This window comes from Eublepharis macularius, chromosome 15 (genome assembly GCF_028583425.1).
Source record: "Eublepharis macularius isolate TG4126 chromosome 15, MPM_Emac_v1.0, whole genome shotgun sequence".
NCBI classification, from domain to species: Eukaryota; Metazoa; Chordata; class Lepidosauria; order Squamata; family Eublepharidae; genus Eublepharis; species Eublepharis macularius.
This window is the reverse complement of record NC_072804.1, coordinates 58,401,523-58,425,761: the sequence shown is the minus strand read 5'-3', so window position 1 is coordinate 58,425,761 and position 24,239 is coordinate 58,401,523. Positions and strand designations below refer to the sequence as shown.

At 56.0% G+C, this 24,239-nt stretch overlaps 2 protein-coding genes across 2 annotated transcripts in view; one reads left to right on the top strand and one right to left on the bottom strand.

Annotated features, from left to right (window-relative positions):
• Positions 1-6,276, bottom strand: part of SPTBN4 (spectrin beta, non-erythrocytic 4) — a 52,075-nt gene extending 45,799 nt beyond the window's left edge. The window contains exons 1-2 of the mRNA XM_054999047.1: positions 6,189-6,276; positions 768-1,001 (exon numbers count right to left, since the gene is read on the bottom strand). Of these exons, the coding sequence (XP_054855022.1) occupies positions 768-930 (163 nt within the window). The 5' untranslated portion in view covers positions 931-1,001; positions 6,189-6,276. The remainder of the gene's footprint in view (positions 1-767; positions 1,002-6,188) is intronic.
• Positions 6,277-7,176: 900 nt separating this feature from the next.
• BLVRB (biliverdin reductase B) lies at positions 7,177-12,290 on the top strand. Its single transcript, XM_054999094.1, has 5 exons — positions 7,177-7,338; positions 8,769-8,930; positions 9,021-9,110; positions 9,580-9,711; positions 11,721-12,290. The coding sequence occupies exons 1-5, from the start codon at positions 7,254-7,256 to the stop codon at positions 11,882-11,884; spliced, it is 633 nt and encodes a 210-aa protein (XP_054855069.1). The 5' UTR covers positions 7,177-7,253; the 3' UTR covers positions 11,885-12,290.
• Positions 12,291-24,239: the final 11,949 nt, after the last annotated feature.

Sequence of the window (24,239 nt, the reverse complement as noted above, 5' to 3'; positions counted from 1 at the left end):
AAACTTTTGCCTCGCCAAGCCTCCAGATGCCCAAGACCCCTCCCTCCAGCGATGGGTCTGGCTCCCAGCATGCTTTTGTAGCATGTTTTTAGGGGGTTGTGCCCCAGGGTAGGTCCCTGTTTGGCCTGGCTCCCCATTTGCTGCTGACAGTGGCCCCCCTGAACTCTGCTGCTTGAGGCAAGTACCCCCCCCCCCCTCAAACCTTCAAACTGGAAGGTGAAGACAGGCATAATGAAAAGAGAGAGAGAAAGACAGAGAATTCACAGGACAGCTGTCAGTTTCCCCTCTCACATTATTTCAGGCAGGAGCTCAACAGTTTAAATGCTGAGTGCATTCATAATTTGCATCCATTTAAGCATCCAGTCATTGCCGCATTGTAAATAAGCCTCACAAACAATTGAAAAAGTGTTGCAAAGGGCTCTGGAGATAGAGGAAATGGCTTCGTGATGTCACTGGAGCCAGCCAGTCAGCACCATTGATGGCTTCTACTGCAGCCATACAGAGGGGGCACTTCCAGAGCATCACTGGGGCTAGGAAAGGGCCCTCTGGAGGAAGCGCCAGAAAACACGAGCCGGTGCCCCCACGCGCCTGCTGCCCTGCTTCCTAATTCTCCTGCTTGTGCTTGGAGTCTGCAATCCAGCATCTTCTCACCAAACATACTCAGGGCAAGAACACGTGCATAAATGCAAGTTGGCAGCAGGGGCCCCCAAAGCCTATGCCCACACATACGATGTGCAGGGGACTCCCCCCCCCCACTCCCCACATACCAGCCAGTGCCTTGATCCGTGAGCATTCAAAGAGCTTGGCGGTAGCCGTGGTCTCGTCCCAGGGCCTGTGGTGATGGTCTGTGGTCTCCCACCGCAAGTTGTTGTTCTGCGGCGGCGGCTGCACTTCCATGTTGTCCAGCTTTGCCGGTGTGACGTTTGCCATCTGCTCTTCATAGGAGGGTTTTCAGGAACTCCTGAAGCAGCAAGAGGTTTGCTTCTATTGCTGGGCTCTGGCTTTGAGAAAGGGCAGCATTAATTGGCCCAGTGCATACAAGTCAAGCTCCAAACCAGGGCCGAAGAAGAGTCCTACTTTCTTCAAAGGGCCTCACATATATTACAGACTCTCTGGAAGGCAGGCCACCTTCGTTGATGAGGCAGGCTTGCCTTCAGGCAGCAAAGACAAAACTGGAACCGTGGAACTCCAGGACTGCAGCCCAACACTTTACCTATTATGCTACACAAGCTTCTTTGCAAAGCCACTGCAGAGAGAGCGCCTCTGAGCCTGGCCAGAGAAACTCTTTTTCAGCACTTTCACAGGATAATGGACAGGCTTCGATTGAACTGGCACCCCTCTCTACCCTCTGGAGCACCCAACACATCATGCGCAGGGAGGAGAGGAGGGAACCAGCCAATGCCACCAGGTTTCTGGGGATGTAATGGCCAACAATAAGGCTGCCCTGACGTGGATAGCCCAGGTGAGCCTGATCTCATCAGATCTCAGAAGCTAAGCAGAGTTGGCCTTGGTTAGTAATTGGATGGGAGACCTCCAATGACGACCAGGATTGCAGAGGCAGGCAATGGCAAACCACCTGTATTGGTCTCTTGACATGAAGACCCCGCCAGGGGTCGCCCTAAAGCAGCTATGACTTGAGGGCACTCTCCACCATCACAACAAGGCCAAGGAACTAGCTGAGGTGCAAATAAAATCACATCCCCCAGGAATGTGAATTATTTTCTCAGCTCTGTAAGCAGGACTGGTTCCTAAATTTAGAGGCTGGCTCTGAGAAATGTTGCCCTTCAGTACAGGGCTATCTGGGGTAGTCTAAAGAAAGGTGAAGTCAGAATCCAGATTGCTTCACGGCCTCCAGGTTGCGTGCTCCTGGCCTGTCTCAGCCACTGCTGAGGGGAAGCCAGCACAGCCCCCACCCCTCAAGGCACAGAGGCAGGTGAGACACACACACCCCGCCACACGCTTCCATGTCCCCCTTCTCCCCAAGAACAATGCACAGGAGGACTGAATCAACCGTGGAAGAATCCCCAGGCCACGGCCACTGATTCGAATCAGATACACTCAAGTGATACGTATGTGATTTTGCAAACTCTGTATGACCTTTAACGCAGTTCACGAGCAGCTTGTCAAACAAATACAGGCACCTTTTTATCTTTGACAACCAATTAAAAGTAACTGGAAAAGAGCCGGTGAATGATTTTTAATTACTAGAAAAGACTAACTGTAATCTGTTAACATAGCTTTCTAGTAGCTTTAAAGCTTTATAAGAAACTAATTTGTACAAGTGAGCAATGATATGTTAGCTTTAGCAATACATCACATGATGAAAAAAATTAACGATCAACTAGATTAGGACTAATGACAGTTTTATTATCACCTGTTAAAAATCATGGCGATTTATCTATAGAGTATAAACAGATGAAGCACAGACAGGAAATTAGGCTTTTGATTAAGGAAATCTCACCCAGATGATGTTAAGTGAGAAATGTACGTCCTTGTGTGTCTAGAAATTTCAATGCATTTAATAGTTAACTAAGATTTGATTAGTTATGGTTGAGAATGTTAAGCGATCTAAATCTCATTGCATGCATAATTTCATTACTAGTAGGATTCTGTTTAACCAGCATTTAATTTTTTAATATCTTGCTTAAATGATTTAAGCTTGAAAAGAAGTTTCTGTGTGCATTGTTGGGAAAGAGTTAAACCAGGAACCCAATTATAAATGTTTTGTACTGAGAAAGTTCTTTATCAAAAGGGGATTTGCCAGTCAGACCTCACTTTAAGCTCTTTGATATGGCCAGTTTGAGAAATAAATTCTGCAGGCTGAACAGGCTGACACTTTCATTGGGTACGGAAATATTATTCTGTTATTCCAAGGAGAGAGCAAAGTGTCGCACGGCCTCCTTTCCAGTGGAGGGCTGTGCGCCTTCCTCGCAGGCGGCACTGAGAGATGCACTATGTTTTGTGTCGGTTTGGTTGGTCCTCATAGAAAGTATTACCAGGATTTTGTTCTTGGTTTTGGACTAAGAGGTGCAGGATATGAAGAGCGACTGCCGTCGATTCTCAGGGGCATCACGGGAACAGGGGACGCCACTGAGGGGGCCACATCTGGCTGCCCACTGCCCCACAGGCACCACTGGCGTGACCCACCAGGGAGCGCTCCTGAGCAATCCACTGAAACGGACAGGGTCTTGTTGATCCTGCAGGCTGTGCCTGACTTGCTTTCTATAATTCAGCTGCTTCTTGTTGTAGCAAAGCCGTCTGATCTGCAGCCAGCAGCCTGACCAGAAGCCTGGGGAAGGCGAGGAAGAGGCAGCCTCGGCAGCAGGAAGAGCTTCCTTGCACATGGAGCAAGCAGCGTTGGGAACAAATGAGGGAAGCTTTGTCAGCCACACTGGAGCAAGAGGAAGGGGTCGCGTTGCTTCTGCCCCCCCCGCCCCCCCATGCCATCTGATCCTTTCCGATCAGCCTCTCTGAACTGGGTCAGCTGGGCTCTCTTCCTCCTACTTCCTTGGTCCCCACCCTCAAGATGTAAGCAACGGAAATTAAGTACTGAAGGGCGCTGGGGACCAGGACGGTCTCTGCCATTCCGGCTGCAAGCCCCGCCAGAAGCCTCCCTCCGGCCCACAAAGGAGTGGTGGCAGCAGTGCATGCTTATGTTCCTCTCACTTCATGCATCTGACGAAGGGAGCCCTGACTCTGGGAAACTCACATCCTGGAAATTAGGTCAGTCTGTACGGTGCTGCTGGACCCGAATCTTATCCCTCTCATGGGAGAGAGACGGGGAGATGGCATCAGGGCCAGACCTGTCATGGGCCACAGGAAAAGCTCAGGCTGCTCACACGGTCTCTCCTTCTGAACAAGATGAAGGGGGGGGGGCTCTCCAGGGGAGGGGACGGCAGGAATCTGTGCAGCAGAGATATGATGGGGATTGCCAAAACAGGGTGAGAACATCCCTAGTGAGAACATCCCAGGCCCACCCAGTCAACTGCGGTGCTTCTGAGGAGCTCGTAAGCAGGGCATAAAGGCTGCATGCAACTGCCTTCCTTCCGGACAACACTCCGGACAGGTAGGCCAGGGATATTCCCAATTTACTTTCCTTCCTCCCTCCCAGATCAGGGACCGAGCCTGAGACAGAGCAGGTGGCTTCCCAAAGGCCACCTGTGAAGTCCAGGGCAGAGGGAAGCTTTGAACTCGGGGGCCCCTGTAACCACAGCGTTTGACTGGCTCTAGACCTCAGAGAGGAAGGAGGACGGTGCTCCGGCACCACAGAAACGGCAGAACTCCTCGTGCGGCAGCACCTGCCCAGCTGATCTCCCTGGTATTTCCCAGCAGACGGTCTGCACTTCAAGCTCTCCTCACCTACACTGTGTTGCTGTAATAAGAGCCATGTAAGGTATGCCAGTGTTGTTAGCATCCCTTCAGAAAAGTACACAACATAATTTTAAAATTTTATTTCAGCTCACTTACATCCTGCCTTTCCATGTCTAAAACATGCTCAAGTCAGGTTACAAAGTTCAGAGTTAACTGCCACTGTGGTGTACTGCTCAGATCGTTGCTCTAGGATCTGGGAGGTGCAGGTTCAAATCCCGCCCTCCGCCATGGAAGCCCCCTGAGTGACCTTGGGCCAGCCACTCTCTCTCCACCTAACCTACCTCACAAGGTTGTTGTGAGGATACAGTGGAGGAGAGGAGAACAACAGAGGCAGCTTTGGGTCTCCATTGGAAAATAAAACACATCATACAAAGCAATCCATACAAGCACATAAAATCCTTAAACACAAAAACTAAAAGGAAATGAAACCCAAAGGCAATCTAAAATCTGGTTCAAGGGCCTTCTGGATCAGATGCATTTTTAAAAGTGGCTGGAAAGCATGCCAAAGCGTCTGACCAAGGCAGTTCCAGAAATGGAAGCAAACACCCATAATAATAACTTTTGATTTATATACTGCCCTTCAGGACAACTTAACACCCACTCAGAGCAGTTTACAAAGTGGGTTATATTGTCCCCACAACAACAATCACCCTGTGCGGTGGGTGGGGCTGAGAGAGCTCTGAGAGAGCTGTGACTGACCCACGGTCACCCAGCCGGCTTCAAGCAAAGGAGTGGGGAATCAAACCCGGCTCTCCAGATTAGAGTCCCGCGCTCTTGAGCAGTACACCCAACTGGCTTTCGAAAGGCCCAAAAGGCTTTCTTCCCACAGTTTCCCATCTTGAGTAATACGGCTTCCCATAACAGAACCCGCCGAGATGACCCCCGAGTCCGGTCAGGTACCTATGGGTTACCAGCGGTCCTTCAAGAACTTTGGAACCAAGACATTCAAGGACAACCCAGGACTTTGAACGGGCCGGTGCTAAAACAGGGCGAGCCCCAATGTCTATTCTGGCAGCTGCGTTCGGAACCCCTGAAAAGGTCTAGGTCACCTTCCGCGGCAGCCCCGGGTACAACTCGTCGGTCTAATCCGGGCGCTACCAAGGCCTGGGAAGGGCTAGCTGGCCAACTCACCCTCCCTTGGTGGAAAGCCCACTAGCTTACCGGGAGGCCCCGAGGAACGCTCCCAGCTGGCCCGGTAGGGCCACCATTCCCGACCGGGGCGAACCCCCGAGTCCAAAGCGGCTCTGCTGCCGCCCCAGGGGACGCCTGCTTGCCACGCATCGCTTCGCGCTTTGCTCGCTCTCAGGCAGCCCATTCGTTCTTTCGGCCGTTGGGGATTTGTGGTCCAGAGGAGAGAGTCGCTTTCGCAAAGCTCCCGTCCCTGCAGCTGAGGCGAGTCGCCATTTCTGCAAGCGACCCGGGTAGTCGCTGGGAGCTCGAAGGCCAGCCGGGCTTCCAGCGCGGAAACCACCCGAGCGGGGCTCCGCAGAGCTCGGGCGCGTCCCCTCCGCGGGCCCTGCAGCCTCGCCGAAAGGCGGCTCCCCGAGGCCGCCAGTCTGCCCGCGCGGCACGCCCGGCGCTCAACGGGAGGAAAGAGCGGCGCCCGCACCTCCGGCCCGATCCGCCCGGAAGCCCTCCGGCGTCCCCCCGGGCTTGTGCGCCAGGCCTTCTCGGCGGCCGGGGCGCCCAGCCGGGAGGAGCTGGCAGCCAAGGCCGGGCCTCCCGCAGGAGCTTGGGAGCCCCGTCGGCCGCAGAGCGCTCGGGCTGGGGGCTCCCGGCAGCGCCCCTTCCCCAGGGCAGGGCAAGGCAGGACTCACCAGCGCTCCAAGCAGGCCGGCGCCGAACGAAGCCGCGCCCTGCCCGGCCGCCTCCACCCTCCAGCGGCGGCTCTCGCAGCGGCTGCAGCGGGAAGAGCAGCCCACCTCGGCGAGCCTCGTCAGCATCCGCGCCGTCCGGCTCCGGCAGCCAATCCGGGCGCCCCGCTCCGTCCCTCCCAGGCCCGGCAAGCCGGGCCGGGAGGGGGGCGGCGCATTGCGCCGCAAGGAAGACGCTCGCCTCGCTCGCCCTTCACACAAGCCCGGCGCGGTGGGCAGCCGCCCTCCCGAGCCCGGCGGCTGGCAGCAGCCAGATGACCCCGCTGAGGAGGCGCGATCCTTGGCAAGGGCGTCCTTTCCCGCTCGGCCGTCCGGAAAATGCGCAGGCCTCCGGAGCCGCACAGAGCGCTTGGCCACGCCGCGGGGGAGGCGCTGCTGCGGCACTTGGGCCTCGCTCGCACTGGCCCGGCCCGGCCGCCTGGAAAGACTCCTGGGCCGAGCCCCGTGCTGCGAGGCCTCCGGCTGAGGCAGAGCTCTGCAGAGCAGGGAACTCTGCGGGTTTGTTTAGAAAGAGGCGGACGAAGCTGTCCCGAATGACCGTCCGCCCCGGGTACACTCTCGGTGGCTTTTTTCTCCGCAACTAGCAGGGGCGGGGAGGCAGAAGGGCCGGTCTACAGGAGCGCTGGAGGGCAGCCCCCCAGGCCCAGCTTCCCCGTCCGTCCAGCTCCGCGGTGCCCTGGGAGAAGCGTGCACGTGTGCGGCCAACCGTTCAGACGAGCAAGGAGCTCTCCGGGTCAGGCCCGCGGACTTGCCGTTTGCGGGGCGGGAGGGGGAAGCAGGTAGCCCAGCAAGCCCGGCGCGTCCCTCCCGGCTTCTGGCCGGCGCCCAAACCCTCGGCGGCGCTCCCCCTCCGGCCGGGCGGGCTCCCGGGACGCCGCGCCCTCGGCTCCAGCTGGGCCCTGCCTCGCCGGCAGCGGGCGCCTCCCCCGGCCAGCCTCCGCAGGAGGAGCTCTGGGCGGAAGGCGGCTGGGCCAGGCTGGGCCGGCGGCAGACGCGACGGGGCCCGGCATGGCAGCCTCCGGCAAGCGCATCGCCATCTTCGGCGCCACGGGCATGACCGGCTCGGCCACCCTGGCGCAAGCCCTCGAGGCGGGTAAGGGGCCGGGCCGGGCGGCGCGGGACGAGGGGCCGGAAGCCGCCCTCCCGGCCTCGCTCCGGCCCTCCGGGCCCGGCGCTTTCTCCGGATCTGGGGCGGCGCTTGGCTCCGTTTTACTCAGAGCCGTCGCGAGGGCGTCTCTCGTGGGGCCCCTGCATGGCTGCGAGCCCCGAGATCGCCGGGGGGGGGCGCGCGACGCAGAGCCCACCCCCCACCCCCGGGATTAACACGGCCTGTCGCGACCGACAACGCGATCCTCGCAGGAGCGCAGCCTTTACGCCGCCCGACGGGGAGAAGCTGCTTAGGGCGCCCGGGAAGCGCCTGCGCCGGCCGGGACCCGAACCGCGATCTCCCTGGCCCCTGCCCCCCCCCCCGGACTGGCTGGCGGGTGGGGGAAGGCCGCTGCGCCCGGCAGGCGGGACCCGCAGCGATAAGGAGGCGCGGCGTGTTATCGGCCAGACCGGCTTGCGCCCCGGCCTCTGGGGCGGCCCTATCTGCCCGGGCAAGGCGGCGCGCTTGGCGCATGCAGAGAAGGGCCGAGGCCCGCCAAGCAAGCGCCGGAGCAGGCCCCACCCGCCCCCGCCGAATGGGGAGCTTCTGACCTGCCGGTTACAACAGACAAAACAAAGCTACTTGGGGGGGGGGGCAGGCCTCCCTTGGCACAAGGAGTTATGGAAGGGGGGGGGTCCCAAGGAGGCAGCAACTGCCCCCTGAGTCCAGTAGCGCCTCGAAGCCTGACAACATTTGTGGCAGGGGATGAGAGCTTTTGTGAGTCTGAAGAAGTCTCTGAAGAAGGGTGCTGTGTGACTCACAAAAGCTCCATCCCCTGCCACAAATGTTGTCAGGCTTCGAGGGGCTACTGGACTCTTGCTCTTTTTGACTGCTACAGACAGACTCACAGGGCTATTGGTCTTGATCTGTCACTGAGGCACCTGGAAACGGTGCTTCTTTCTCCTAATGGGAATGAGCTCAGTGCTCAGTGCGAGCATTGTTGAGATCGTGTGTTATTTTCACAATTCTGGGTGGGCTTCAGCTGCCACCCATCTCTCTTTTTCAGGGGTTTGCCCTGGACAGCTCCTAAGGCCCAATCCCACCCCCACCCCCTGCCCCACATGATACAGAGGCCTGCGGCCTTTGCCATCTCGCTCTGCTTTAACCCCATCAGGTCCCTTCTGCAGTGAATCCTCTTGGGGGTATTTATTTTTTCTTCGTTTATACCCCATCTTTCCCCCCAACAGGGGCTCAAAGCAGTTTGCATTGTTCTCCATTTTTTCCTCACATCAACCCTGTGAGGTGGGATTGGCCCAAGGTCACCCAGGCTGCTTCCCTGGCATCGTGGGGATTCGAACCTGGGTCTCCGAGATCCTAGTCTGACACTCTAGCCACTACGCTAACTGCACTGGCTCTCTCCCTGCCCTTCTTTCCAGGCCACCAGGTGACAGTGCTGGTGCGGGACCCAGTCCGCCTCCCGCCAGAGCTCCGGCCAGCACGTGTCGTCGTGGGAGACGTGCTGAATCCTGAGGATGTCGATCGAACGGTGAAGGGGCAAGACGCTGTGATCGTCATTCTGGGCACACGCAATGACCTGAGTACGAGAGGGGCGTCTCCTCCACAGCACCTCCCCACTTCCCCCTCCCGTGAGCTTTTCTGACTGTCCCCTTCCATCCCTTGCTCCTCAGGTCCCACCACCATGATGTCCGAAGGCACTCGGAATATTGTTGAAGCCATGAAGTCCCACGGCATCCGCAAGGTGGTGGTTTGTCTTTCAGGTGAGCCCCTCTGCAAAGCCTCCGGAGCTGCTTCTGGGCGGGGCCCCATCTGGCGAGCCACATTTCCTTGGGACTGACCCCGGGTTGTGTTCCATAGCAATTCAGTCTTGGGTGGAGCCAGAGCAAGCAGCACTCAGAAGTACAGTTTGACTGGGGCTCCTCAAGGCAACAACTGTGTTGTGAAGGTTCCTATTCTGCAGGAGAGAGGAGAGTTAGCAAGTGGCAGGATTTGCATCCAGGCCTCTCAGATATAAGAACAGCACGTAGATGCTGCATCCTTTGGGGCGCACTGCCTGTTACACTTCAGTGTGGCTGTGCATGCGCTTTTCTTAATGTGTTGCACGTGAAGAGGGGCCACCCCAGGCATAGCCCCAGCGCTGGGCACATGCTGTGGGAGACCCCTATCCTGCAGCAGGGAGCACGGGGAAGGGGCAGCTCGTAACCAGATGCCATGCACTTCCTGACCTAGCGTTCCTGATGTGGGATTTGGAGAAGGTTCCTGCCAAGTTGCGGCCACTGACGGAGGACCACATCCGAATGCAGCAGATCCTGAAGGAGTCGGGGCTGGACTGTGTCCACGTGATGCCCCCCCACATTGCAGGTCTGGCTTATAGCTTAGGGGTCCATTGTGGCTGCTGTTGCAGGTGCCCTTGTGGGTCCTGCCAGGGCTGGGGTGGGCTGCACCCACTTCTCCTTTACACACAAGGAAACTGATTGTGGTTGAGACATACAGACGGATGACAGCCATCCCTGCTTGGAGTCTCTGGGCATAAGGAAAGCCTTGAGGTAAATCAGTTTATTTGCACTCAGTCTAGAGATCTTCACTGAATTCAGAGCTAAAACCTGATTTGGCTGAATTCAGCAGCAGAGGCTCCAACGAGGTCCGCTAAGACAGACTTTCTCAAGGAGGCTTATCTTTTTCGACAAAATAAAATACTCTCTGTCCGACAGCAGATCTTTGATCAGCAGAACACAGAACTTGTTTGAGCTAATAATGTTATTTAAAATAAAAAGATCTTTATATTGGGCAAGAACTTAAGAAATAAAACAGTTGCAGATTAACCCTGTGACTCCAGAATAAATGCATGCAATAAAAATATTTCCTAACATTTCTTGAACTAAATACATAATGAAAAAGAGTCCAGTAGCACCTTTAAGACTAACCAATTTTATTGTAGCATAAGCTTTCGAGAATCAAGTTCTCTTTGTCAGATGCATGATACAAACTGGTCAAATACAGAAGAGGAGGAGGGAGAGGGGAGAGAAGGGGACATATATCAGAAGGGGACAAGATGCAATTAGCGGGGAGGCAACCAAAACATTCCTTTGCTAGTAAATGTAAACATCTCCTTTTGGTGTGGAGTCAGTTTGCCGTGTTAGTTTGCAGCAGTATAAGCATCCAATTCCTATGTAGTATAAGCCCTTGATAACCACAGCTCTCCCTGCCAGCTGCATCTGACAAAGAGAACTGTGGTCCCCAAAAGCCCATACCAGGCGTCACTGGGCTCCCCCAGACCACGCCGCTGTAAAGGAAATCTGTTACCTGTGATAATGTGATAACCATTCATAGTCTCTATTCCCCGCTAATTGCATCTTGTCCCCTTCTGATATATGTCCCCTTCTCTCCCCTCTCCCTCCTCCTCTTCTGTATTTGACCAGTTTGTATCATGCATCTGACAAAGAGAACTTGATTCTCGAAAGCTTATGCTACAATAAAATTGGTTAGTCTTAAAGGTGCTACTGGACTCTTTTTGATTTTGCCACTACAGACTAACACGGCTAACTCCTCTAAATACATAATGATTACAGTTCTCTAAGATCCAGGTAAAATGGGAAGCCCAGCACACGAGATCTGCTCGTCCAGCGTAGCGTCTCCTTTGACTAGAAGCTGCCAGCAAATTGCCTGGTCAGACCCTTACATGACACTTTTAATAGAGAACATAACAGTTAGGAGCAAGAAAGAAACCCAAATAAAATAAAATAAAATAAATAAGAAATCCAAAAAAATAAAAAATCCAAATAAAATAACTAAATTCAAGTGAACAACACCAGGTGAACTAGGATATATCTGATGCTTCTCATTAAAACTCTCAAAGCAAGGTTGTATGGCTAAAATTAGAACGTTTGTAAATAAAGCATAATAATTCTCTCTCTTCACTAACAAACTGTCTTAAGAGTCAGTCCTGAACTTTTGACCTAATGCCTGACCAGCAGTTGAACCTTACATAGGTTGTGAAACTACACAAGAATACACAGAAATGATTAAAACCACAAGTACGTGGCCGCCTGTGCTGATTTAGACAAAGGCCCCCTTTTTAAAAGGAAGGGCAGCCTGCAGTGAATTTCTGACAGGCGAGGTGGGCTGCTTCCTGGAAGTCCCACGTGGTCGCCTCGGAGGTGCGGGTCTTCTGCACATACTAGGCAAAACTCTTTGTCATCTATGCTCCAGGGTTGCTTCTGGCTGTTCAAGGGAAGCGCTGACTGCGGTGGCCTTACAGACTTTGGCATTCCACCGTGTTCTCTCACTCCTCCGTCTCTCTTTCCCTGCCAAACACAGAGAGTCAGAAGGGGCCTTTCCCCGGGTGAAACCTGTCTCCTCTCCCCTTCCAGGTGACCAGCCACTCACAGGTGACTATACAGTGACTGTGGATTGCTCAGGGGGCTCCCGAGTCATCTCCAAGCACGACCTCGGGCACTTCTTCCTCAAGTGCCTGACCACCTCGGAGTACGATGGGAAAAACATCTACTTATCAAGGCATTACCCCAAGGACTAGTGCCAGCCACCCCTCCTCCTCCCCCATTTCTGTCCTCTGCCCCCCCCCCGACCTCCCTTGAGCCTGGGCTGCCTCCTTGGCAAAGGGAATCTCCAAAGGTCTGCTCTGGCCTATCCAAAGCCGCCGCCCCCCCACCCCCCACCCGTCTTTGCCCTTTCCACTTGGGAGTATCCAGGAGCTGCGGCCACCTCTGCATGATGCTGTGGCAAAGCAGTGCCCCCCCCCCCGTCTCCGCCTGGCTCCATCCTGTCTCATCCACAGCACTTTAACTGCTGCTGCCCCGGGCGCATGCAGGCTGTGGCTGCCACGCCACCCCTCTTTTACTTTCCATGTTCCCCTCCCACAGGCCTGCATTCTTTGCTGCCTGCCAGGCAGTGGGACTATTAAAGCTCACATATTTTCTGCAGCTCAAGCACGGCCGTGTCTGTTTCTTCAGTAGCAGCTATTGAACGCAAAACCATTCTGACCCTCACCCCAGGCAGGGAAAGTAGAAATCTGTGGGATGATGGACGGCCCCAAAGCTTCATTTAAGGGCTTTCTTTAAAATACAACCACCTTTTAAAAACCAAGCATTTTAAAAACACGGATGGCTCTGGGCCCTGCACCCTGGAGTTTTTTTCTGGACCCCCCTGCCCCCAATCACAGGCTGTGTGTGCAGTCCACGAACACCAGAGGAGGCTTCCTTCCAGACAAGTTTCCATCTGCTCAGAAAATGTCCATAGGTCAGCGGCCAGCAAACTGTAGCGTAGCAGCTGTCCAGCCCACTGGGCTAAGACCGGTCTGAGAGAGGCCCTCAAGCCTGGTGCCCAGGGGGCAGGAGAGGTGCCCATAGCAGCAGCACCTTTGTGCTAGGAGGAGGGGGGCTCGAGCTCTGCGGTTGTGTGACAGAGTTCCTGGCCAGCAGGGCCGTGACGGGAGAGTGCCTGCCTGAGAGGCAGAGGCCTATTCACGAGGGTCAAGGCAGCCACTAATGGCCCCAACCTGTCGCAAGGGAAGTGCGAAAGAGGCCTGCCTGCCTGCCTGCTCACACCCGGGCGCTGGGCTGGGCTGGGCTGGGCTATTTGTGCGGGGCCCATACCCCCTTCTGTGAGCCTGAGGGGGCCAGCAGTGCGGGCTGAGGAATGTGGCTCGGTGGTGCCCCGCCCTGACGTGCCGCCAAAGAAACCGCGCAGTGCCGCAACTCGGCGCAGGCTCACCCCGCTCCGTCCCGAGAGCGCAAGCCTCTGCTGCCAAGAGCAGCAGCAGGGCGCCTCCCGCCGCTGCCCCGGGGCGGCGCTGGCAAGGGCCTCTCCTAGGGCCGGGGGGCCTGAGCTCTCGGCCCCTCGCCAGGCCCAGCGCCGTCCCCGCAGAAGCGCGGCCCCTCGCGGCGCGCGCTCCCCAGCAGTCCCCTGCGCCCCTCCCCGCGGGCCCTCGGCGGCTCCCTCCCCCGGGCGGGGCCTGGACCAGGGGCCGCGGGGCGGTCCACAACGCGGCCGCCCCGCAGGAGGAAGCGCGGCTGGCGAAGGGGCGCCGGCCGCGGGCTGCAGCGCTGCGCGGGGGCGGTGCAGGGAGCGCCGCGCCGGGCCGCCCCGAAGCCAGGGTGCGCCGTGGGCGCCGCGCCGAACCGGGGCTCTGGGGCCGCGCCGCGCCCCGCAGCCCTCGAAGCGGGAGGGCGGCCGGGGAAGCTCAAGGCGGCGCCTCCCCGCCCCGCTCGCCGCCCCCTCGGCTCCGCCGCCGCGCCGCCCTCGCCCGGCCATTGGCTGGCGCTCCCTGCCACGCACATGAGGCGCCCGGGCGAGCGCCGCGTGTGGCCGCGCTCCGGCAGCAGGAGCGGCGAGAGGCGCTCCCGGGCGCGGGGGGCGCGGGGCGGCCTGGCGCGCTCCGGGCCCGGCTGGGTGGCCCCGAGGGGGCGGCCGGGCCAGAGCTGCGGCGGCTGCGGCGTGAGTCCCTGCGCTTCCGCGGCTGGGCGGGCGCTTGCGCGGAGGCGCTCCTCGAGCGTTGCTCGCCCGGCTGCGGCGCTGGCGCTGCCGCCACCGGGGCCGAGGGCGGAGCTGCTCTTCGCGCCCGCTCGCGGTCGGGGCCGAGGAGGTGGCGCCCCCTCGTCCCCGCCCGGTGCAGCCGTATCGGCGCACGGGGAGGGATGCCGCGGGCGAGGGCGAGGGCGAGGGCCTGCTCCCGCCCCTGCCCCCCCCCCGTGCTGCGGGATGGGGAGCTGCGTCTTTGGCGGCCGCGGCTTCCCCGCCGGCGACGCCGGGACTGGGCTAGTCTGGGGGCGGGGGCGGGGGGCTCCGCCACACCCCCTGTGGGCCCAGCTCCTGGGGCTCCCTGAACACCCCCATCCCAACCACCTCTTCTGGGAGGCCTCCCCTGCTCCCCACTCGCACCCCTGCGGACCAGCTCCTGCTCTCCGGCGTGGATGCCTCTGGCTTGTCGATTTGGGAGGGCCTGACCAGCACAGATGGTTTCAGTGACTCCCTGTGCTTGTCCATGGCCCAGCCCAGAGGCCTTAGCCTGCTCTGCGGGCCCAGCCCTGCCTCGGCCCTCTGGACCTCCTGCGCCCTGGGAGTACCTGCTGGAGGAAGGCAGGGAGGGCTTCTTCGAGGACATTGACACCTCCATGTAGGACTGCAGCCTGTGGCTGCCCAGCACCCTCCCTCGGTGCAAGGAGGCCACTGAAGCGGGCAGGCAGGATTTGGCCGACCTGGACCACCTCCCGGGCATGCTGGTGGGAACTCAGGACGGAGCTGTGAGGGTCGAGGTGGGCGGGGGTTGAGGACTCTGATGGGAGCCTCCAGACTCGATGTTCTTTTGTCCCTGGCAGCTGTGGGGAGACAGGAGGGGCCCTAGCAATGCTGTGGGGAAAGAGGGCCTGAGCCACACAGCAGTCCAACGTAACTGCCTTTCCCCCAGTCTTCTCCAGTGGGATAAAGGCATCAGAACGGCCTGTGCCCAGCTGGGAATGTGGCCGGGAGCGCCACTTTGGGCGGGCAGCCACTGCTGCGTTCCACGGAGCATCTCGAGCGAGAGTCTCCCTTTTGAGACACTTTCCCAGGTGGGGACGCTCTTCTCGCTGCCCAGTAGGCTGGCTTGTGTTAGGGGCTGCTTGCATGCGGAGAGGCCCGGATGGGAGTTTCCGGCATCCTGCGGAGCCTGGGACCTTCAGAGCCTTTTGAGGGCATTTCAAGCCCACAGCAAGCTCAGTCCCACATCCTAGCCTTGGCTGATTCCACCGAAGAGTGAATTGCGCATGCACAAGCATGTGGGGGCGAGGGGAGGTGTGCCACGCCGCATGTGGCCTTCTGTTGGGGCTTGGGGCAGACAGACGGTGCTGAACGGTCTTATGGACTGAGTGCTGAGGAGTAAAAGATGCAGAAAGCCACAAGTTGTTGTGTCTAATTGCTTTAGAAAGGCTCAATGACACCAAGTTTTAGAGACTGGACGTTGGGGGATGCCCACCTGCTGCAGTAAGGGCACCTACCTGCTTCCTTGATGAACCAGGGAGCATCTGCAGTGGGGGCGGGCAGTGCAGCTAGCCCCGTCCTCCACAGATATTAACCGTCCCCTCATCTTTGGCTCCCCAGCCCTCAAATGATGTTTTCAAATTTGCAATGTCAGACTGTGGCTAAATAAGGCTCTCACTACAGAATTCCCTTTAGAAGCAAACACAAGTCCATTGTTTGAGAAAGGAAACTTTACTGCAGAAAAGGTCCATTATAGTCCACTGTCCTGAATAGGAGACTCAGGATGGTACATGATCATTGTTACCAATGAAGGGCAAGCATAAGGTACAGAGTAACAATACCCATCTGGATTAGCCTCCCCCCACAGTTCTCAAAACAACATCGCTCAGTCCTGGGAAGCTGCTCTCTTCAAGGCCAATGCTTGGTGGAACAGTGTTAGACAAAACAGTCTCCTCCGGTGGGAATGCTGCCTGGGAACTGGTGCACCTGGGAAGAAAGCACTTAAACACTAGAAGCATTAGAAAATGGAGTCAGTACAGTTTAGATATACACTGGACCTGACATTCTGCCCCCCTTAAAACAGATCCCCCCCTGGCTTATATGGGTAGCGAGTATGAAAAGCTTTGGTTAATCTAGGAGCATGAACATGTGCAGAGTTCACCCATTCATCGTAACCAGAATCAAAGTCCTTCCATCTAATGAGGTAAAAAAGCTGATTTCGCTTAAGTTTAGAGTCCAAAATTTGTTGTACCTCATAGTGTATTTGATCGTCAATTAAAGTTGGAATGGGTGGAGCTCTGATGTGCCATTTGTCATCGGTGGGAGCTCTCTTTAAAAGACTGACATGGAACGTGTCATGAACATGGCGCAAGTTCTTGGGCAAAGTTACAGCAACAGTCACTTTATTTATTATCTTGCGCACAGGAAAAGGTCCCAGGAATTTTAGAGCTAGTTTGCGGCTTGTTTGAGCTAGTTTCAGGTTCTTTGTGGAAATATACACATGATCTCCAGGTTGTAAATCCCATTCGGCCACACGATGGCGATCTGCGTATTTTTTGTAATCCAGTTTGGCTTTTTCAAGGTGTTTCTTAATAAGAGTCCACTGTAGCGCCGCCTCCCCCCACCATGAAGATACATCTGGCAATTTAGAGGAATGGAGAGGGGGAGCGTCCAACGGGAAGGGATTGAAGTGAGCTCCATAGACAATTTTGAAAGGGGCCTCTCCGGTTGAAGCGTGTACACTGTTGTTATATGAGAATTCGGCTAGAGGGAGAAGGTCCACCCAATTATCTTGTTGAAAATTAATGTAGCAACGAAGGAACTGTTCTAGTATTTGGTTTGTTTTTTCGGATTGTCCGTCGGTTTGTGGGTGGTGGCTTGAACTGATTCCTTGCTCAATATTCAACATTTTCAAAAGCTCCCGCCAGAAGTTGGCAACGAACTGTCCGCCGCGATCCGAAATCACCTTGGACGGAAAAGAATGTAATTTTACGATGTGTTTCAAAAACAAATCCTCTAGTTTCCGAGCGGAGGGTATAGCAGTACAGGGAATAAAATGAGCTTGTTTGGAGAACAGATCTACCACGACTAAAATACAATTATGTCCTTTTGAAATAGGTAGATCAGTGATAAAGTCCATAGATATTATTTCCCAAGGTCTGTTTGGCGTTTCCAATGGTTGCAGGAGACCCGGAGGTTTTCCTTTTCTGGTTTTGGCGCTGAGGCAAACGGGGCAGGAACTAACATATTGGGAAATGTCTTTGCGCATGCCCGGCCACCAGAATTGCCTTTGGACTAGGTGCAATGTTTTCAAATACCCATAATGACCAGCAGTGGGAGCATCATGACAGCGTTGCAAGACCTCCAGCCTGAGGCTGTCAGGGACATAAAACTTGTTCCCCGCTAGCCAATCCCCTTGTGGGGATTGGGTCAGTTTGTTTCGCGGAGCTTTATCCCCCTCCCTTTCCACTTCAGTTTTAAGTTTCGATTTCCACTCTTGGTTGGCCGGGAGGGGCGGCTTGGCACGACTGCGAGTAGTTACCACGCCCCCAAGTTGCGTAGGCGAGAAGACCGTGTCGACAGTCTCCTCCCGTTTGCTCTTATGTTGGGGCATGCGCGATAGGGCGTCCGCCAAAAAGTTAGTTTTGCCCGGGAGATAATTTAGAGTGAAGTTGAATTTGGAAAAGAATTCCGCCCATCGCAATTGCTTGGCATTCAGTCTGCGTGGGCTTCGGAGGGCCTCCAGATTTTTATGATCTGTCCAGACCTCGAAAGGGTATCGCGCCCCCTCCAGCCAATGTCTCCAGTTAGTAAGAGCTGCTTTTACTGCAAAAGCCTCCTTCTCCCACACATTCCAATTCCTTTCCGCCTCCGAAAACTTTCTAGACAAGAACGCACAAGGCCGCAATCTTCCATCCTCCCCCTTCTGCAGTAAAACTCCCCCTATTGCCGTATCGCTGGCGTCGACTTGCACTATGAAAGGGGATTGTTCGTTGGGGTGGGAGAGGATGGGTTCCGTTACAAATTGCTTTTTTAGGCATTCGAAAGCAGTTTGGCAATCGGGGGTCCATTGTAGTTTGGAGGAGGGTCTTTTAGCTTGGTCCCCTTTATCTTTTGTTTTCAGCAGTTCTGTTAAGGGGAGCGTGATTTGGGCGAAATTTGCTATAAAGTCTCTATAGAAGTTGGCAAAACCCAGGAAGGATTGCAGTTCTTTACGGGTGGTGGGTGTTTGCCACTCTTGGATCGCTTGTATTTTGGCTGGATCCATTTTTAAACCCTCTGGGGAGATGCAATACCCAAGGTAAGTGAGTTCGGTTTTATGGAATTCACATTTGGACAACTTGATGGGCAGTTTATTATTCATCAAGGTGGCCAGGACCTTTTGTACCATTTGAATATGTTCTTCCTCGGTGTCTGAATAAATTAAAACATCATCAAGGTACACCACCACCCCTTTGTACAAAAATTCATGTAGAACTTCGTTTATCATGGACATGAACACAGACGGGGCTCCCGTCAATCCAAAAGGCATAACAAGGTATTCATATTGTCCGAGGGGCGTATTAAACGCGGTTTTCCACTCATCCCCTGCTTTGATACGAACGTGGAAGTAAGCATCTTTTAGATCTAATTTCGTAAAGATCTTACCTTGAGCCACGACGTTGAGAAGGTCTCGGATGAGTGGTATAGGATAGGCGTTGTTGGTGGACACTGCATTCAGTCCTCGGAAATCTGTGCACAGTCGGAGTCCCCCATCCTTCTTTTTCACGAAGAGGACCGGAGCGGCGTGGGGACTATTGGCTGGGCGGATGAACCCTCGTTGGAGGTTGGTGTCGATGAATTTCCGGAGCTCTTCTCGTTCATGGAGACTCATGGGATAGAGTCGTCCTTTGGGCAGTGAGGCTCCGGGTAAAATTTCCACCGCGCAATCCGTTCGTCGGTGCGGGGGTAGAGTATCAGCTTCCTCCTCAGAAAAAGCATTTAGAAAAGGCCAATACGGTTCGGGTATTTGGTTGACTTCTTCTTGAGTGAGAAGGGCCTTTTCAGTATGAGTTGGATCATCGCCCCAGTTTTGGTTCCAACGGTGATTTTTACAGTTGGCATGACTGAAGGTGATACATCCTTGTGCCCAGTCTATGTAGGGATTGTGATCACATAGCCACTTGCTGCCTAGAATTAACGGGTACTTGGCAGTAGAGCTGATGACAAAAGACCTCTTTTCCCAATGTTGTCCCATGCCTGTGATCACTGGGATGGTCTCAGTTGTGACAGGGTTCATATTGGTGCCATCCATTTGTTCAAAGATTACTGGATTTTGTAATTCCCGAGTTGGTAAGACCAGTCCATTGACTAAAGCTGGGGCGATGATGTCTCTCGAACAGCCCGAGTCAATAAGGGCTTGCACCCGAATATGCATTTGTCTCTCTGGGTTGATTAGAGTCACTGGCATGAATAAGATGGACCCAGGTGGCCGGTTCCGTGCAGGGACTGGCTTGGGGCGGATCTGTCGTTTGGGCCCTTTTACGACAGATCCATCTCGTTTCCCGACTGGGGGCTTTCTGGATTGACTTCTGCGGTTGGGGAAGCGGGGTCGTATTCCATAACTTCTTCCGCTTCCAGCCCCCTCTCTGAGGCAGGCCTTTGGGAAGCGCCGCGGCCTCTATTCGCTCGTGGCGCGGGAATTGGGCGTTGGAGAGTAGGAAACGGAGCAAGGGTTGGACGCCGTAGTTGAAGCGGAGGTCTTTGCACAGGCCGGTAGGGGCATTGTGCTGCAAAGTGACCTGCTTGTCCGCATTGCAAACACAGCCCTTGTTGCCATCTAGCATCTCTCGCTCCACCAGTTCCCCGTCCTCCCTTCTGTAAAGTCAATGGTCTTCTCTGTCCCGTTTGTTGTTGTTGTTCAACCAAACGGACTTCCAGAATGCGGTTCTCCACTTCGCATGCAAGTTGGATCCAACCTAACAACGTAGGGGGATTGTCCTGCATAAGGGCTCTGTCCAAAAGTCTCGGGTTTAGTCCTTGCTTGAACAGAATAATCTTGGTGGACTCCTCACACCTAGGGCACTTGGCTGCCAATTGCCGGAATTTTGTGACATAGTCTCTTGCTGACATGCTGCCTTGTTTAATGGCTTGCAATTCTGTTCGGGCCCTGGTTTCCTCTAAGGGGTCTTCGTATTGCGCTCGGATAGCATCCACCAACCCCTGGAGAGTATCGAGTTCTGGGGCCCCGACATTGTATAGTCCTACATACCAGTCCGCTGCCTTGCCTTGTAAGCGGGATCCAAGATGTTCAATTTGACTGGCCTCGCTGCCGAAGAGGTGTCCCCACCGGTTGAAAAATTGTACCACTTGCACCAGGAAAAATCCTAGTTTGGAGGGATCCCCATCGAAAGTGGCTTCCAGTTTCACCCAGCCCATCGGGAGTTCTTGTCTCGGAGCAGGCGCTGGGTAGAAGTCCATTGGCAGTCTTAATTGCGCCTGGGGCGCGGGAGGAGGTAACTGGGGCCCCGGTTGGGGCAACGGTGGCGGTTGTACTGGCGGCGGCAACACCAGCGGTGCTGGCAGAGGTTGCCGTGGTTGGGCTGCCGGGGGTGGTCTCGGTTGGGCCGGAGGCTGCAGTGGCGGGCGAGCAGGTGGTGGCAGTCTTGGTCTGGCTGGTAACACGGGTGGCGTCGGCGGTAACTGTCGAGGTGGAGGAGGCTGGTGTGGTTGAGTGGGGGTCGGCCGCGGAGGAGGGGGTTGGAGATGTCGTAGTGGTGCGGGCCTTCCCGGTTGATTCGGGGGTGGTAAGACGGGCTGGTCCTGTGGCTGCTGCAACGGTGTGAGCTGCGGTCGAGGCGGGAGGGGCCGCAGCGGCGAAGGCCGGATGGGTGGAAGGCCGCGCGGGCTTGCCCCTCCAGGCGTCGTTATTCTGGGAAGCAAAGGCTGGCCTCGTGGCGCTGGTAGACCGTCCCCTGAAGTTTGCCCGACGGGAACAGTTTCCCGCGGTTGACGAGGGGCTCCCGCCTCGGATGGAGCCGGGTGTTCTCCCGATTGGTCCGGCCGGACCGTTATTGGAGAAGTATGAAGGGGTATCACCGGTGTCCCACTTGGCTTTTCTTCCCCTTCCGTAGGCCGCTCAACTGGAGTCTCGTCTGGCGGTAAATCCCCTCCCGAGTTAGGAGGTTCGGTGGGAGTTTCTCCGGGTGGCTCAACCGCGTTATCCCCTCTCGGTGGAATTTCGTGCAGTTTGGGAAATTCCTTGGGTTGTTCTCCCGATTCGCCAGGGCAGGCGTCCCCCTCTCCCGTAGGTGACGACTGTTGCTGGACTCCCTCCACCGGATAGGAGATGACACTTTGGAGTGTAGCTATCTGCACCGCCATCTCTTCTGGGGACAGTCTCTCTCCTGCTCCCATTGCTGAGATTAGATGAATGGCATGAGCCAAACTTTCTTCCATATCCATCAGTTTAGCTTCTAACTGTTGCATTCGACTTGGCCCCGGTTGCTCCCTCACGGAACCTTCATTCGTTGCACTCACCGGGGAAAAGGGGCCCCAAGGCGGAGGGTCTCCTTGAACGACTCGCGATCTCGCTGCTAGAATACCCTTGGCCAGGCCCGTCACTGCCGAGATGCCGGTATCTACAGCATGGGTGCGACCTTGCAGCTGCTCCCAACTTTGTTCAGGAACTTCCGTTGGCTCTTTCCACGGAGCAAGTTCGGAATAATCCCAACTCAGGGCGCCGCGGTGGGACGTGTCCCCCTCCGTCTGCTCGAGCGTCCTGTTCCAATATCGCCATGGTTGGCTGCTATCTAGCTCAGGGACGGTGTCTAGGCTTCGGCACCCTTCCATCGAAACTCGTGGATGGAGTCCACCGGCCCGGCGCTCTCTCGTTTCCCGGGGTCTGGCTCCCCACTCCGACGGGGTGGGTACCGAGATCAAGGGGAGAGCGGTCGCCTTCGGCCTTGCCCCTTCAGCACCGAGATCGATGAGAGGCGGGGTGGAAGTGGAGGCTCCGGTCCCGTTCCCGGTTGCTCCCAGCTCCTGGGAGTCTTGGGCTTGTACTGGTTGATTGTCGGGAGACGCATACGGATCAAACAAAGGATCCCTGTCCGGGACAACCTTGGATTCCGCTGGGCCCGACTCAGACATGGATTGGTAACAAAATGTCAGACTGTGGCTAAATAAGGCTCTCACTACAGAATTCCCTTTAGAAGCAAACACAAGTCCATTGTTTGAGAAAGGAAACTTTACTGCAGAAAAGGTCCATTATAGTCCACTGTCCTGAATAGGAGACTCAGGATGGTACATGATCATTGTTACCAATGAAGGGCAAGCATAAGGTACAGAGTAACAATACCCATCTGGATTAGCCTCCCCCCACAGTTCTCAAAACAACATCGCTCAGTCCTGGGAAGCTGCTCTCTTCAAGGCCAATGCTTGGTGGAACAGTGTTAGACAAAACAGTCTCCTCCGGTGGGAATGCTGCCTGGGAACTGGTGCACCTGGGAAGAAAGCACTTAAACACTAGAAGCATTAGAAAATGGAGTCAGTACAGTTTAGATATACACTGGACCTGACAGGCGGGGGTTGAGGACTCTGATGGGAGCCTCCAGACTCGATGTTCCTTTGTCCCTGGCAGCTGTGGGGAGACAGGAGGGGCCCTAGCAATGCTGTGGGGAAAGAGGGCCTGAGCCACACAGCAGTCCAACGTAACTGCCTTTCCCCCAGTCTTCTCCAGTGGGATAAAGGCATCAGAACGGCCTGTGCCCAGCTGGGAATGTGGCCGGGAGCGCCACTTCGGGCGGGCAGCCACTGCTGCGTTCCACGGAGCATCTCGAGCGAGAGTCTCCCTTTTGAGACACTTTCCCAGGTGGGGACGCTCTTCTCGCTGCCCAGTAGGCTGGCTTGTGTTAGGGGCTGCTTGCATGCGGAGAGGCCCGGATGGGAGTTTCCGGCATCCTGCGGAGCCTGGGACCTTCAGAGCCTTTTGAGGGCATTTCAAGCCCACAGCAAGCTCAGTCCCACATCCTAGCCTTGGCTGATTCCACCGAAGAGTGAATTGCGCATGCACAAGCATGTGGGGGCGAGGGGAGGTGTGCCACGCCGCATGTGGCCTTCTGTTGGGGCTTGGGGCAGACAGACGGTGCTGAACGGCCTTATGGACTGAGTGCTGAGGAGTAAAAGATGCAGAAAGCCACAAGTTGTTGTGTCTAATTGCTTTAGAAAGGCTCAATGACACCAAGTTTTAGAGACTGGACGTTGGGGGATGCCCACCTGCTGCAGTAAGGGCACCTACCTGCTTCCTTGATGAACCAGGGAGCATCTGCAGTGGGGGCGGGCAGTGCAGCTAGCCCCGTCCTCCACAGATATTAACCGTCCCCTCATCTTTGGCTCCCCAGCCCTCAAATGATGTTTTCAAATTTGCAAACAAGAAGCCCAAACTTTTGGGGGAGCAGAAATCCTACAGTCAGGCATAATCCGTTTGAGAAGTACCAGCACTCAAGCGCAACGTGCTCATATGGCGCCTGCTGCCCGTCCCCCAGAATCTCCATCCTGGCATGGGAAACGGTCGGCCCAGAGGAAAGCAGGGTGGAGTGGCTTGTCCCCTGCCGCAGGGCAGGCCGATGCAATTCAGTGGCAGGTTTTAAACTAGTTTGACACCAGTTTACATCTTTCCCGCAATAAACCTTCAGATGTTCACGAAGGGGCTGCGAGGCCTGGGGCACTGTGCTTGGGCCTGCTTGCAGGGGCCAGACAGCCACTGGCAGAGGTTTGTGGGGAGCAAACTCTGCACAAAAGCAGACAGCCCTGGGGTTCACTCAGGCCAGGGAGGAGTAGCATGTGGGTGTCGTGACCCCTCTGACCAGCTCCTGCTCACACTACCCTGCGGGCTGCTTCTTTCAGGGTGGGTCTGAAAGCCAACAGCCCAGCTTCCATGCTAAGGCAGGGCTTGGAATCCCCTTGTCCTGGTTCTGCTCACTCTCAGCCCTGCAAGGTCAGTCTCGGCTGGCGTGTGCAAAAGCCTGTGCCCGATGGCTGCTGTTGGGAGAAGAGCCTCCCGGGCCACAGGCCAGGGACCAGGGGAGGAGCCCTGACCCCTGCTTAGCTGCCTGATGCTGCAGCCCCAATATGAAGATAGTGGCTGTGGGCACCATCCCTGCATGCTGTGCCCCCAGGGGGACGCCCCAGGTGATGGGCAGCTGGATGAGCTCTTCGGGTTCCAATTTCTGGGCTGCACATGGCCTCGCTTTGCACATGTGGGACAACAAGATGGTAGAATGGATGGTCCCACTAGAGTGAAGGTGGTGAGTTTGCGCTATGAACATGCCTCAGCATTAAAAAAAAAATGTCCCTGCAAATAGAAATCTAGTGACCCCCATCAGCTTGGAATATCTGCCAGCCACTCCCCCCCTCTCCCGCACGCGCCTTCCATT

Coding starts and splice junctions, on each gene's coding strand:
- BLVRB (XM_054999094.1), top strand. CDS start 7,254: ATGGCAGCCTCCGGCAAGCGCATCGCCATCTTCGGCGCCACGGGCATG. Junction 8,931..9,020: donor GGGCACACGCAATGACCTGA/GTACGAGAGGGG, acceptor CTTGCTCCTCAG/GTCCCACCACCATGATGTCC. Junction 9,712..11,720: donor GATGCCCCCCCACATTGCAG/GTCTGGCTTATA, acceptor CTCCCCTTCCAG/GTGACCAGCCACTCACAGGT.